Source organism: Hippopotamus amphibius, chromosome 6 (assembly GCF_030028045.1).
Source record: "Hippopotamus amphibius kiboko isolate mHipAmp2 chromosome 6, mHipAmp2.hap2, whole genome shotgun sequence".
NCBI classification, from domain to species: Eukaryota; Metazoa; Chordata; class Mammalia; order Artiodactyla; family Hippopotamidae; genus Hippopotamus; species Hippopotamus amphibius.
In genome coordinates this window covers 128,723,207-128,739,134 of record NC_080191.1, presented here as the reverse complement: position 1 = coordinate 128,739,134, position 15,928 = coordinate 128,723,207, and the positions used below count along the sequence as shown (strand labels likewise).

The window sequence follows — 15,928 nt, the reverse complement described above, 5'->3', positions numbered from 1 at the left end:
TTAAACAGTCCCCTTGCTTCTTTGTGGGACATGACACCCTGACCTCTCCCCATCCTGATTTTTCTCCTCTGGTCACTCTTTGTAAAGATCGTAACAAAGTGTAGAACAGAGACCTGGATGCAGCCTTGCACGGGGAGGCTGGTAGATCTAGAGAAGCAGTGCCAACGACTTGAGTTGAAAAGAAGGTTTGGAGCATGTAGGTATCAGGGAGATGGACCCCACAAGGCTGAGCCCTTCTCCATCATTTTTTGTTGGAGTCTGTCTCCCCCTCTAGAATCCTTGAGGAGGCAGGGCACTGTTTGTATTTTTCATTGCTGTATCCCTGCTGCCAAGAGCAGTACCTGGAACCTAGTAGTCTCCATAGCATTTTTAAAAAATAAATACAGGTGCAAATGAGTGAACTGTTGTGGGGGCTGAGGGAGATAGTTGACCGAGGTTTGGAGCTGGGAGAAGGGGTGATGGTATTAGGCGAAAGCTTGAAGTTAGCAGGGAGAGCTGCTTTGGGGCTGGGTGAGGAGTGTACTGTGAGATGTGGAGTTTCAGACCCCAGCCGGACACGTTATTTTGGACTTCAGGGCTGGGAGAGGGGCGGGTAGTGGTTTGCTGTGGTTGTCAGGGAAGACATCTGGGTGAGGTGGTGTAACAGAACCTCTAAGGTAGTGGGAGAGATGCGGCTTGATGAAGAGGGGCCCAAAGTACTGAGGAGCCCAGGAAACTAAAGACTTGTTTGGGTGGACAGGGTGGATGGGAATGGAAGGGACCTTGGGAGAGGATCTTGCTGAGCTGGAGCGGACGTGGGAGATGAGACAGACCGAGGGGCTCAGATGTGCCTCCAGCTTAGCGTTTCTTATCCTGCCTGGACTGGGGGGACCTGGGGAGGGAGCACGCAGTTAGGGCAGCTGCACTGCCAGCTCTGAGTTAGAGGCCTGAGTCACATCCTAGACCAGCCTTGTTCAACTGTTCCCCCATTTCCACGACAGTTCACTTAGTCCAGTGCCCTCAACTTTAGTCTTGCTTCAGCTGTTTCATCTCCATCCGTCTTGACTCCCACATCTTGGTCAAACTAAATTCAAGTGTTTGCCTTTCATTTTTGCCCATGGAAGGGCAGCGGATGTCATGTGGCAGCCAAAATCATACTGAGTCTGGGGCTGAATTTATACCTAAATTTAATTTTTTTCTTTTTTAAAGTAAAAATCCTCCCTTGTTTGGATGGGAACATGTTAGTGAGGTTAGTTCTTTTATTTCCAAACCTTAGATTTTGTATTCCTCTTCTTCAATTTATGAACAGAAATAGGAAACTACTTTCATTCAAAAAAGGCTAGACATTTAAAAATTCTAAATATGGGGACTTCCCTGGTGGTCCAGAGGTTAAGACGCCATACTTCCACTGCAGGGGGCGCAGGTTCCATCCCTGTGGGGAAGTTCCACATGCCACACAGTGTGGCAAGAAAAAAAAACAAAACAAAACTCGAAATGTGGAATGAAATGAATATAATTGAGTGAAATGAAACTTCTCACCATTCTCCATTATATAAAAAATCAAGGGCTTCCTAGGTGGCGCAGTGGTTAAGAATCCGCCTGCCAATGCAAAGGTCACGGGTTCGATCCCAGCTCCAGGAAGATCCCACATGCCACGGAGCAACTAAGCCCATGTGCCAAAAAAAAAAAAAAAAAAATCAATTTTATGTTATACAAAAAGGTTTACAACCTCTCCTTGTTTAGAAAAAAAACGAGTTATATTCTTAGCCTTGCTGACTTATGATGAATTTCACATTTGGTGTAATCCTTCCAAGGTGAAAGTTGACGAGGAAGAGGTCAAACCACTCAAAGTGAATCAATTCCATGTGGTAGTGTGACTTTTAAGATTGTTTATTTTTGTTTTTGCTTTTGTTTTGTTTTCTGGGATTGGAATGCAGAACATGAGATGATGATAATAATAATAATAGTAATAGTTAACATTTATTAAGTGATCTTGAGTGCCAGCACTGCTCTAAGTACCCTATACGTGCTCCCTCCTTTTATCACCACAGCTGCCCTATTGGGTGGATGCTGTTATTATCCTCACTTTACAAATGAGAAACAAAGAAATTAGATAACTGGCTGGGAGATGGCATAGCTAGGCTTCAAATCCAAGCATCTGGCCCTGGGATGCCTGTTTCTGACCACTCTGCCCTCCTGCTCATCTTCTGTGTTGGGAACAAGAAAAACGCAGTGGGATCATTTCATTAGGATGGAGTCTGAGCCTGGCTAGCTGGGATGTATATAGTAGACTGTCGTTTTACTGATGCTTGTGGTTGAAGATGAGACTTGAATGTTGTTAGTTAACTTTTTCTTTTATTATTATAATTTAAAATATTTCCATTTGAGTTCCAGCAACATTTTTCATTTCTTCATTGAGTGAATGTTTATCAAGTGCCTGCTGTATGCCTGGGTTGTTATACACAGTGGGGATACAGAAGTGAACATGACAAATAAGATCCCTTTCCTCTCTTCACATTCTAATGAGAAAGACAGACAGTAAATACATAAGTTGCCATGAAGAACGTTTCATGTAATCTCTGAAGAGGTGGCAGACATCAATGAGGGAGTGAGCTTTGGGAAGCAGAAGGAACAGTTGGAGCAGATGCTGGAAGTGGGAGGAGCAGTGGGAAGGGAGTGAGGGAGTGAAGGGGTCACGTCCAAGACAAAGGAGGAGACGTGGACAGGGCTGTCAGGCAGGCTTTGTGGGCTACCGCCCAAGTGGGACAGGGAGCAGGTGGGCTTAGAGCCAGGGGCCAATGTAACCTTCACAGTGGCTGCTGTGACTTAAGAATAATCTTGAAGAACGTGTTGCCCCCTCGAAAAACTTTCTAACTCACACTGGCCTAATTTATAGTTCAAAGTTAGTTTTCAGGTGTATTCAACACCTTTTCTGTATTCTCTCTCCTGTGTTAGTCATTTGAAGGTGAAAATGATACTGAGTCCCCTACAGGCAGAACAGAACATTGCCTCTTTCCATGATGTGGGGGTCAAGTCTGCAAAGTAGTTAGGGAAACATCCATGCTGGGGAATGGAACTTCAGTTATCTTTCATTTAAAATAGAGGAAACAGATGTGAAATGGCACTGTGAATTGTTTTCCCTGATATATAATAGTATGGGTTCTTCCAGCTTTGGTTATTATAAATAGTTCTTTTGAATTTCATTTTTATATTTAGCCACGCACAAGCATTCTTTTGAAATGCACAGTATCTATTCCAAGAGTAATTTAAATAAAGAGGAAAGTTTAAAATATCAGAAACTAGATATTTTTCTTATAGTTTAAACATTTTATTTTCATATTATATGTCATTAGAGATAAGTAATTCATATATACATTGTATCTATATTTTTTACCCAATGAAGTTCCAGAAATGATTCTTATATTATTTGAATTCAGACCACCTGGAAATTGCAAATTCACCTATGTTCTTAAGATATATGGTAATAAAATTGTATCACATATAAAGAAATGCAGCAGTCTCTTCAAGTTGTATGTTTCAAAGGGTATCCGTTCAGGGGTAAACTCCGCATTTATTCAGAATGGTTGAAGAATTGGAATATTCTAGTTAAAGCTGATTTTTGTTGGATGATGAAGGTTATTGCCCAAAAGATCTTTGCATTTACAGTTTATAAAGTACTAGAAAGCATATCATTGACTAGCTGGTTTCAGACTGTGGTTTGTGTGTATGAGTCTGTTTGAGGGGTTGATGGGCTCTGTGCTTTTCACATCAGGTCCAATCCCTGTTATTCTTGTGTGTAAGGCCTCCAGGTAGGCTTTGGTTGGAAGGTAAGGTTTCTAATACACACTTCCTATCACATAAAAACGACCATAGGAAATAATTCAATTTTTCTAGATTTAGTCAGAAGGTACTTCCAAGAATGAGACTAAAATCGCCTCTTAAAAAAAAATCTCTGGGGGGGACTCGAGGGAGGGTGGGGGGGGAGTCGAAGGAGGGAGGGAATATGGGGATATGTGTACAAAAACAGATGATTGAACTTGGTGTACCCCCCAAAAATAATAAATTAATTTTAAAAAATCTCCATTTTTTTGTTTGCTTTTTATAGATTACTGAATAAAATTTGTTAGTTAAGTATTTGATTATTTGCAACCCAAACAAACAGAAGTGAACCAAGAGCCCTTTCTAGACAGGGTACTTATTTCAGTGTAACAATGCAGTTTCTTATTAATCAGGTCTTCATGGTTTATAAGAGTCATGCTAACATAACTCTTAGGAACAGCACAATGAACTCTAGTAACCGAAAGTTTTTATGGCCGATGACTTCACTAGACTTGTCTAGACAGCAGTTACTCTCTAAAATCATCGCGTGATGGGGCTGGAAGGGATCTAACACAGACACTGCAACTTAGATGGACTAAATATTCTGTTTGCCATTGTAGCCATGGTTTTGGGGTTTGAGGGATGGTGAGACCAGTGATTCAGCCTGAGTAGTGGGAAACCGATAGGCATAAATATGGGGAGGACTTAACTTTGGTTTTGGACCCACGTATAAATATACAGAAGTATTATTCTCTGGAAACAGCAGCAAATTTGAAAGGAATTTGGTGTCTGGTTATGTTTGTCAAAATGGGAGAGACTCCCTAGAGGTTATATCTAGAGAAAGTAATTGTAGTCAAATTTGTAACCTTTTGGATTGACTCTCCCTGGAAAGTAATGCTAGCTTAAAAAAATGCTAGTGTTTTAATTTTTACTGATGAAATCCATATGCTATCAAATAGTTAATCATCAGTGGGATTTGGATTGGGGCAGCTTGGTTTCCCAACCTTCAGTCTTTTAGTCAACAAAATAATTAGTCAAATAGAAAAACTGATTGACTAACAAACTTTTAAACTGGTTGTTCTTTTCTCCTGGTTATTGGTATAAAACTGCCAGTTGTGTAAACTCTGTAATCCCATTGCTTTACTGGCCTGTCAGTGGCAAAGACTAGGATGTACCTACTCGTCCAGAGGAGTCCAGTTGCTTTAATTTTGACTTAGATGTGGCCTGAGCACCTGGGGTAAAAATAGCCTTGTCTCTGAGAAAGTGTTTTGAGAGCCTTTATATGATTTGGGTATTTTAAGCAATTGGATGGGTTAGACAGTTGCTATGTAAGTGCCTTGAGGACAAATATTACGTGAGCTTCTCATTAACTTTGTGAATGTGAGAAAGTGACTTATGCCTGTACAACTTCAGAGAAAGAACACTAATGATTTCCTGATGATTTTGACATATGAGGAATAAACATAAAGTGCTTTTGTGTTTGGCAACAAGTTTGTATGTGAAGCATCCTTTGCTCCGATCATTGTGACAATGAAATGAATCACTGTTGCTTCTCCCTCGGACTGTCATCTCTCTGTAGGAAGCTGCCCTCTGTAGACAGCTCCCCATGGAAGCCGAGACTCTAGCCACGGTTCAGGCTGCTGTCAACCCGCCCACCATGACCCCAGACATGAGATCCATCTCTAATAATAGCTCGGATCCTTTCCTCAATGGGTAAGTAAACATTTTAGGGCCACTTAGTTTTGCTTTCTTTATTATGTGGTTTAAAGTATAACGGATCTTGGTTTATGTTGGGAAAATGTGGGGAACTTGGAGGTTGGGGTGAGGATAGAGGGAGGATGTGGAGGAAGGTGGCAGAAAAAGAAGTGGAGGAAGACGTCATCTCCTTTTTTTTTTTTTTTGAAATCTCAAATTCAAAAATCGGTGCTATGGCATGGAGTAAACCCCTAGTCAATAATTTGAAAATGGGGATGAACTTATGATTTCAATGGGATAGTGTTGTATAGTAATTATTAATATTTAGGAGAATCTTGTGATTTTATGTAGCCAACAGAGGGTAAAAGCGTGTCATATGGCAAGTAGGGAGCTAGACAGTTAAGAGGTGATGTTTGTGGTGAAATGTGAATAAGGTCTATAGTTTAGTTAGTAGTATTATGTGTTGTCAGTTCCTGGTTTTGATCACTGTACTGTGGTCATGTGCCATGTCCTTGGGGAAGCTGTGTACAGGATGCACAGGAACTCTGCACTCCTTTTACATCTGCTATGCGAGTCTAAAATTATTTCACAATTAAAAAATTAAAACAAAGAGGTGTTTTAATATATGAAATATATGAGCAGAAGGAAAAGTTAATTGAACCAGAAATATCTTCATGAGTAAAAGTAGTCAACCTTAATTACAGCCTTTTAAACCCAAATAAAGGGCAGTTTTCTATTTCCTGTGTCTTTTCTGCCCTTGCAGAAGCTTCTGGCAAACAAGCAAATACAGTTATGAAAGTCATTAAAAATAGAGAGATGAAAACAAACAGTAACGGAAATAAGGAAAGACAGGAGTTTTTAAATGATTGATTTAAAACTACTGCAAATGTACAGAAAAGTATAAAGAATAACTTAAGATTTACCCATGTACCCAACACCTACATTTTGCATATTTCCAAAGATCTTATTTTTTAAAAGTAAGTATTACAATTAATATTTAAACTCTTCCCCACCACCACTGAAATCCATTTCTTTCCCATCTTCCCTCCCTAGTGGTAGCCACTATCTGGAAGTTGATGTGTATCCATTCCACATATTTTTATATTTCTTATTATCTGTAGCAAGAAGCAATATTCAACATCATTTTCGGTTTTTAAAAAATGGTATCATTCTCTGTATGTAGAAGTGTTCAAATTGTTATTTTGAGATGAAAAGGCAGTGTAAATTTACTATGAATGGCCATTTTTTTTTTACTTACAATTTATTAATTTCACTGACACAGGGATATATGTTTCAAGAATAAAAGGAAGTGCAAAGTCCACCTCCCTTTGTTGTCTGGAAGATGGGGCAGGTTGACAGACTACATTCGCTGAGGGTCTTCATGACTGTATTTTTTTTTAAAGAGATTTTATTGAGATATAATTGACATACAATAAACTGCATATATTTAAAGTGTACAATTTGATTTTTTCTTATTAGTAATGTATATATGGCAATCCCAGTCTCCCAATTCATCCCACCCCAACCCCCCTGCTTTCCCCAGTTGGTGTCCATGTTTGTTCCCTACATCTGTGTCTCTACTTCTGCCTTGCAAACCGGTTGATCTGTACCATTTTGTTATATTCTGCATATATGTGTTAATATATGATATGTTATATTCTGCATATATGTGTTAATATATGATATTTTCTCTTTCTGACTTACTTCACTCTGTATGACAGTCTCTAGGTTCATTCATGTCTCTACAAATGCATGACTGTATTTTCATTTTGAAATTTCTTTCTATCTTCTGCTCTACAGGGGGCCATACCACTCAAGGGAGCAGAGCACTGACAGCGGCCTGGGGCTGGGGTGCTACAGTGTCCCGACGACTCCGGAGGACTTCCTCAGCAACGTGGATGAGATGGACACAGGTAGGAGGCAAGCCTGCGAGGCCTTGCAGTGAGTTTGCACTTTTAAATTGTCTCTTTAGTCCTCTCAATTCCCCCCCCCCCTTTTTTTTTGGCCGTGCCCCGCTGAATGTGGGATCTTAGTCCCCTGACCAGGAATGGAACCCATACCCCCTGCAGTGGAAGCTCCAAGTCTTAACCACTGATTCTCAAATCCAACCAGAAACACTTTACCTCAACAACAACATAAACGGACAGCTGAAAAGCCACTGGAACCCAGGCACTATTAATAAACTCTAGCCCCTTCCCTATAGTTTATACAAACGTAGTTTTGTATATGGGCACAGGATTTTAATTTCTGCTTTTTTTCCCCCTCCCTCCTTTCCTTCCTTCCTTCCTTCCTTCCTTCCTTCCTTCCTTCCTTCCTTCCTTCCTTCCTTCCTTCCTTTCTTCCATCCTTCTGCTTATCCTTGCTTCATATACCCCTTTCCTCATAATTGCATTAACATACCCACTGTCTGCTTTGCCATTCTTCCACAATGGAATATTTCTGTTTTTCTAGCTTTTGGTTATAATGTACAGGCCATCAGTATGCAAATGTTTTCATGTCATTAACTGCATTTGGGAAGTAATTGGAAGTGGGCATTTGGAAAGTTCAGCAACTCAGAGGATTCTAAATTGTCAGCTCAGCGTCCTAACAGGAAAACAGTGTCCTCCCTCAGCAATTAAATTTAACACAGCTCCTGGCCTGCCCTGCCTTTGGGCCAGGCCTCAGCTGGCTTGCTGGTTAGCTCCCTTTCTCCATTTCTCCAGGAGCGAGGCCTCCAAATTTGGTCTAGACTTAATTATCAAAGTCCTAAATGCCCAGAAGATATTCTAAAACCAAAATTAAATGACATCTAACAATAAGGACCTACTGCATAGCACAGGGAACTATAGTCAATATCTTGAAATAACCTATAGTGGAAAAGAATCTGAAGATATATATACACACGTATATATATATATAATCTTCAATTGAATCACTTTGCTATATACCTGAAACTCACATAACATTGTAAATCAACTATACTTCAATTTAAAAAAAAACTGAAAATGGACTTAAAAAAATTAAATAGTAGCTGACGTATCCACTCTTTAGAGCTGTTTATGCAGGTTTCTCCTCCATCATCACTGATGAAAGAAAATCATTCTGTGATGAAAATGATTGCTTTTCCCAGTGCCCTTGTCCAGAGCGGTTTGTTACCCACGGGTCCTCGATGACTGCGTTTTGTGCTCTAAAACTAAACGATTGGTCAGGCAAGAGTCAAACTCAGCCAGAAGGTCGGAGCAGCTGTCTTGGGCTCTCCGTGCAGCCCATCATCTACGTGTTTAGAGAACTGCACAGACTGTCTTGTGAGGAGTCACACAGGAATAGTTTGAACTGTTTGTTTTGTTATTCTTCAATTTATTACTTCAGACTTCTCCCTCCCTTCCTGCCTCCCTCCCTCTCTTTCTGCATCCCTCTATTTTTCGGTGTGAGATTTATCTTGCCTTCTTTGGAACAGCCTAATGAAGTGGCTCCTTCCTATGTTTAATAATTGTTTGCTTTCATCTTTTAAACACTGGGAAGCCAGTGAAGATAAAAAGCAAAGTTAAATAGGAGAAGACACAGGAGATCTAAATCTAAGCTTGACATTTAAAAATAAAAAAAGATGGATTCTATTCTATGGCTTTTTAAAATGACATCAAGTGAATAAGTACAGAAGGTTTTTGAAGCTAAAATGTGGAATTAAGTGCTGTCCTGAAAAGAACATAGTCCTTGCAGACAGGCAAACTGAGTTGAATCTTTGTTTCTCTACTTCTTAGTAGTGACTTTGGATATGTGACATAACCTCCCGGGGCCCTCAGATTTCTCACCTATAAAGTGGGAGTAATGTGCTCACCAGGTAGAGTTGTGAGGGGTCATGAGATCACAGAGCTTGGCACAAAGTTCTCTTCTCTTCCTTCTAAGAAGGATGAAGTAATGTACAAGTTGGTCTTGTTAAATGTTAGAGCTCCAGGTTAACCTGGTTTAGTGAGTATCAGCCCGTTGAGTTTAGGATCACATCTGTGAAGTCTTTATAAGAAGTGGGCACAAACCCCCTCAAGGGAGAAATGTAATTAATTATACAGGAACAAGATGAGGAATAGCTGAGGGGTGGGCAGAGCTCAAGTGTGGCTGGAAAAGGTCTAGTAGACCCACTGATCACATGCGGACCACATGCTAGATGGGAACCAGGCAGCTGAACACTCCCTTTGCAAAATACACATGGAAACAACAGCAGGACATGGTATGAGGATAGAGTAGAGGGAATAACAGGAGTAAAGGCCGGAAGTCATCCACCTTCTAGAATATTCTGCAATAATCACACCCTTTTAAGAATTGCTTTTTTTGTCTGTCCCATTTTTCATTTATTCATTCTTTCATTTTTATTACCAATGCAGATATGCATCCTTTATATTTTAATTGAAGTATAGTTGTTAAATTAGCTTTTCACAACTATCTACAATTTTACAATATTATATAAGTTACACAGTGATTCACAATTTTTGAAGGTTATATTCCATTTATAGTTATTGTAAAATATTGGCTGTATTCCCCATGTTGTACAATATGTCCCACTTTTTAAGTGGATAAAACTGCAAATACCAAAAAGATGAGTATGAGGTTACAGAGTTGCTCTCCAAAGAGAGGGATTTTAAGATTGTTAACCTTAATGAAGAACCTTAACTAGTCTCCTCATGCTTTCCATGTCTGAGGAGAAAGGATAAGAGGAATTCTTTAAAACAGATTTTATTTGGTTAAAAAATGAATTCTTGAGTTATTAAAAAGTTAAAATGGAAAATCAGTAAAGATGAATAATTCTAACTGGAAATGAAGAAAAAAAGACATCCAGAACTTTAGATCAGGTAATTTTTCAAGGCAGATAATTTTTTAAGCCTCATTTCCATCTGTTACACTCTAGTGGGTAGAAAAAAATTATTTTTGGATTTTCTTTTCTAAACTAATGTTTTTCAAGTCAGTAACACAACAGCATTGAAGTCATGTTGAACTCGATTTAATTTTTCAAATTATTCCTTTCATTGCCATTTGCAATGAAAATCCTATAAAATAGTCCTGAGTCATTTTATGAGTTACAGAAAAGCCATGAAGTTTTACCATCACCAAAATGCAAGTTTGATTATTTTTCCCTCATCACTCAGAAAAATGTAATTTTTCTCCTTGGAAAATGCATATGGTTAAAATGAGTTTTCTCTGGTTTTGCTCAGAACAGTGAAATGTCTATGTAGGCTTTTCAGGAAGCCTACTGTACTTAGAGGACACAAAAGCTAATTTAACAAGTTTCTTAAAAGTGCTTCCATGGTGAAAGCTGGCCATAGTTTTCAACGCACCTCAGACTTTGAGGTACATTTTATCCCTGTAGAAAATTGATTGGGGCTCTTAGAAGGAGCCAGTTGTTCTGGTATTCAGTAATTAACTGTGATTGAGTTCCTAGGTTTCTCTTTCTCTCAGCACAATCAACAAGCAGTGTGTTTTTGTATTTGTGTAAGTGTGTATGTATGAAGCCCAGAGCCACGGACGTGTGGCAGGTATTATACGGTATCTAACTCCAATTTGTGAAGGTGCTATAATCCCTATTGCAGACAAGTGAAGTGTGTCTAAGGTCACATAGCTAAAAAGCTCCATCTCCTGGCAGAACAGTATACACATTTTCCCCTATACTGTCATTCATAAAGAACATGTATTCTTCATGTCACATCCCAGACACTTAACTTTCCTCTAGAACAGCATTCTCCCAACTTCGTTCTGCAGACTCTAGTTCTATTAGACCATAAATTCTGCCAAAATTGGATTCGATGATAAAATGGCTTTAGGTAATAGTGGCTTAAGCAAAATAAAACAGATTTCCTTACTACAAGACTTCTCAGAACCTTCATATGCTCCCATGCACTGTGACTCATGTGCATTGTGAGAAGGGTAGATAGTGATGGGGTGTATGTGTGTGTGGCATGAGGGGGGCGACCTGCAGAACCCACTTTCTAAAATACCTTGAAAATGATCCCTTGAGCCGTCAATGAAGATAGCTTTTTAATAACGTGGTTAAAAGAAACGCCTCACTAATATCTTTGAACGAGAAAAGGGCAAATATGAGTTTACAATAAAAAATCGTTGGATTATAGCTCTGTGATAGGTTTTTATGACAGGCAGGGCCTCTCTACTCAAATCAGCTCTTCATGCCATTGTCATGGGAAGTCATCGATTGTAGGTCAGATCCACAGTACCCTCACTTCCTCCTTTTTCTGTCTCCCTGGACTTAGCCATGCTGGACAGTGTCTACCCAGAGCAATTACAGATTCAGCCGGCACCTCTGCATCTCTTAGGAGCTGAGCATCACCAGTTCAGTTTCAATAATGTGGTAGTTGAAATTTTGCATAGAGATGAAATATTTTAGACGTGTGGTAGAATGTAGGCACAAATGGAAATGAAGATGAGAGTTACGCTGGCACTTGAATTTGTCCCTCTTTCAAGAGCTTTAAAAAGAATTAAAATGGTTTTACTTCATTCTCTTATAGGAGAAAACGCAGGACAGACACCCATGAACATCAACCCTCAGCAGACCCGTTTCCCTGATTTTCTTGACTGCCTTCCGGGAACAAACGTTGATCTAGGAACTTTGGAGTCTGAAGATCTGATCCCTCTCTTCAATGAGGTAGAATCTGCTCTGAACAAAAGTGAGCCTTTTCTAACCTGGCTGTAATCAATACCATTGTAGCTTGGATGCAGCCGTGACCTGACATTGCCTGGGCCTCTTGGAAAAAGCGACGGAGCAGAGCAAGTCTGCAGGTGTGCCGCTTACTGCCTCCATGATGCATGCTCCCTCCTTTCCTTGTGGCCAGTTTAATCATTGCCTGGATTCGATTGACAGTAACTTAAGTTAAACATAAATAAACAGTCTATTTTCATTTTCTGCAAGTCTGCATTCCTGTGATGGGTTATGCAGAATTGTTTCAGCAGAACTGATTATGTAGAATTGCTTCTCTGCTTTCTTCCATGACTAAGCTTTATGGGTGTTCGTTGAAATTTATACATCAATTGATTATAAACCATGAAAAGCTGACTTCTGACAGGCGGCTCGGTCCAGGAAATGTATGCAAAATTCGACCTGATTTACAGTTTCAAAAACTGTATTGATGCCATTAGTACCAAATGCTTTAAAAAATATTTAACTTGAGCTTTAAAAATCATTGTATGGATAGTAAAATTCTGCTGTTTGGAATACAACATAGTTTGGAACCTGTGCTGGTTCTGATGGTTCTTATTACCCTCTATTCATAAAGGCACACACAGTCCTATTGTAGTTTATCCTTCATTTTACTGTACAGCATCTAGTCAACTAGTCCTTTCAGCAGGAGAGTAACAGCAGCATTAGTCACAGTTCCTACGCTAAGATCTTATGAAAGAGACCAGTTTGGTACTAATTATGAACATTTATTAAACAAACGTTTTTAAAATTACAAGTTGGATTTTTCTTTTTTAAATTGCAGCTTATTTTCTGAAGCACTATCATTTTGTAGCTGATGACAAAGAGCAGCCAAATGTTTTTGATAAATCAGTGGCAACTGTATTTTTGTCTTTTGAAACTGTTCTGAAAACATCAGGACCACATAGCTTTCAACCTGATGGCACACACAGTAAGCTGTTGCTTTTAAAATTCCGAAACCTTGTCGGTTTTGCTTCTTTCAAGATTTCAAGGGTTTAAAGTAATCTTATCTATGAAACTGTTTGAAGGATGAAGCAGATCTCTGACTGTAAAAAAATGGCCCCTGAGGGTGTATGGTGGAGACATGTTTCTGAAGTCACTCAAGTTGATTCCTAAGTATATTATCCTAACCCTGTTTGCTACAGTTGGTATAAAAAGGCATGAAATATGTACTCAATACCTCTTATGTAACCACAACCATTTTTTATTAGCTTTTAAGGACTGAGAGAGAGCATCGGGTTCGCCTGGCATGCACTTTGCCTGCATTGCCAATGAAGTCCTCAACTGTTTAATATTTTGAACTGACATTATTTATAATCTATGAATTTTTTTTTGAGAGACATTAATAATGCAGGTCTCTGAGATGAACCTTTCCATTCCCAAGGGGCTTATTCGCTGGGGATCTGAGATCCTTTTCGATCTGTCAAAAGATGGATGGGCAGAATACATCTTATCTTGTTGGAAAGAAGGCAAGTGTAAAGGTCAGAGAGGTGAAGTAGTAAAGTTAGGGAATATAGTGGAAAGGCTACTGGGTGTGAAGTGGAAATAGACAAGCTATAGTATCCCAAAAGCAAGTCGAGCAGGAGGTATGAGGTGCCCCCAAAGAACAAAGCAATGATTTTCTCCTGCAACCTTTGTACCAAAAGACTGTTGTAGAAGAAGAGAAGGCTTCGGTGCACTTTATGTGGGAGAAGGAGGGGCAGGGCTGGCGTTAAGTGTGTAGGCGGACAAGAGCATAAACCTACCATGGCTTCTAACACAATGAAGTGACTTTTTTTCCCTGAAGGACCCATGGTTTCTGTTCGCCTGATTCCTTCTGTTTCTCAAAGTGCTCTGAGAGAGATGGGGGCAGATATTTCTGTTGCTACGAAGTTGAAGGGAGCACTATTTCTTTTTCTCTTGTGTTAGCAGTAATTGCAAAAAGCCTTGTACATTCTTTCTAAGAAAAAGCAAAAAAAAAAAAAAAAAAAGACTCGAAAACAAGGGACCTAGTAAAACTGAGCAGTGTTACTGTATTTTTAAAAACTATTTTTATAGACTCATTTTCAGGTTATTAAACATAAAAGAAACAGATACCCCTCTTTTTTTTTTCAAGTAGTTAAAACATCGATGATTCGTATTATCAGTTTTTAGAAGTAATTTCCTAGTAAGCTTGTGGCATTAGAAAATACTAGAAGACTTTTTTTTTAGTGGAATTAGTTGGAACATTTATTAAATATGAACATAACAATTATTTCTCCAGAATTAAATATGGGCCCCGACTATGTGTTTCCTAGTAAATGAAGCCAGATATAACTTTTGTTGTTATTTTTAAGACCATAAAATATGGCCTTTGTTAAAGAACACTGAAGCTAGAAGTCTAAAGTAAGAACAACTTTTTCAAGTCTCTTTCCCATTATTGTAAGTGTTAAAACCCCTGCAGAATTCACAATAAGGTGCTATTTATACTCGATTTCTTGTTATAAAACAACTGCCAGAATATCTTGTCTTTTTAGTCCTAAATCAATCAATAAATGTCAACACTTCATCCAATAATTTTGCCAGAGAAAAGGCAGGTTAAAAATTGAAATTGAAGAGTAATCTCTGAGATCGTTTAAGGTATTTTTTTTTTCCCTGATAGAACATATTTTCTTAAAGTAAATACATTGTCAAAACCTATTTTGCAGTTCTGTTAAATTTAAGTAATTGTTAGTGTTTCACCATAGAATTTAGGATGTGAAATACCATTTCTTTCCCTGATTATACAATATACATAAAAAACAGAGTAAAACATTTAGCGTGCTGGGGGTGCTGATGGCTCCAGCTTGGGAGAAAAGCTCTCTGTAGGAGACGGTGATCTGGAGCGAGAGAGAGTCTTGTTAATGACAAATTGTGTTCTCATGACATAATTGGAAAGTAACTTCCGAAAGTGCAACCTTTATGAAAAATAAAAGCTGTTAACAGGAAATTGTAGATTAATTGGGAAAATGGGCGATCGACAGAGACCGTTTCCCTAACACACTACATCATTTATGTGTCAGTACTTTAACTTTTTAAAAAATTATTTCTACATTTTGTAATATGACATATGTGTGTTTATTTTTAATTTAGATTGCTATGCATATGGAAAGTATGCAGAAAAATCAGTCAGATCAAACCATTTTACCTAGAGTTTGGTACTGGTTTTTACTTCTCTGATTCTGTATAAGAAAAATAAATACAACTGAATTTTCACTTGGAGACTTTATCTTGTCATTATTTGTGTGTGTTCCTTTTACCGAGGGCTTTGGGTGGTACTGAAAATAGGCTTATGTAACCCTCCTGGCAGACAATGAAAGAAAATTTTGTAGGCAAACATTTTTTTGGCTCAAATGCCTGGTCTTCAATATTCTAAATATCCACAGAATTCTGGTTCCTACTTTGTTTGAAGTAACTCGCTGAGACATTAACATATATATATATATGTGATCACACGGTCCTTCCAACATCCTCACAGATTTGACTGAGACAACAGAACTATAGGATTCTCAGTCGTTCCCCTGTTATTAACAATAGGCTGTGGCTTCTCGTCAGAACTAAAAACAGCTCACTATTCATTCTGAATGTGGGCTTGTGACAGTGTATTTTCTCTGTCTGTTGAGTCCCTTGATTCTCAGTGTGGTGATACCTTATGAGTTGAGGCACTCTTAGTAGCAGAGTGTTTTTAAGCAGAAGCCGTCAGCAAAACAACAGAAAGAAGAGATCCTGGTGGAAACAACTTAGCGACGGTCGAGAGTCTACTAA

At 38.9% G+C, this 15,928-nt stretch overlaps 1 protein-coding gene across 3 annotated transcripts in view; it reads left to right on the top strand.

The window, feature by feature from the left end:
- Positions 1 to 15,379, top strand: part of WWTR1 (WW domain containing transcription regulator 1) — a 133,797-nt gene extending 118,418 nt beyond the window's left edge. For 2 of the 3 annotated variants that reach the window (XM_057737866.1, XM_057737868.1), the window contains exons 5-7: positions 5,378 to 5,511; positions 7,294 to 7,406; positions 11,979 to 15,379. In XM_057737866.1, coding sequence (XP_057593849.1) covers positions 5,378 to 5,511; positions 7,294 to 7,406; positions 11,979 to 12,163 — 432 coding nt within the window. In that variant the 3' untranslated portion in view covers positions 12,164 to 15,379. Of the gene's footprint in view, positions 1 to 5,377; positions 5,512 to 7,293; positions 7,435 to 11,978 lie in introns of all 3 variants that reach the window. The other variant, XM_057737867.1, reaches the window with a different exon arrangement.
- Positions 15,380 to 15,928: the final 549 nt, after the last annotated feature.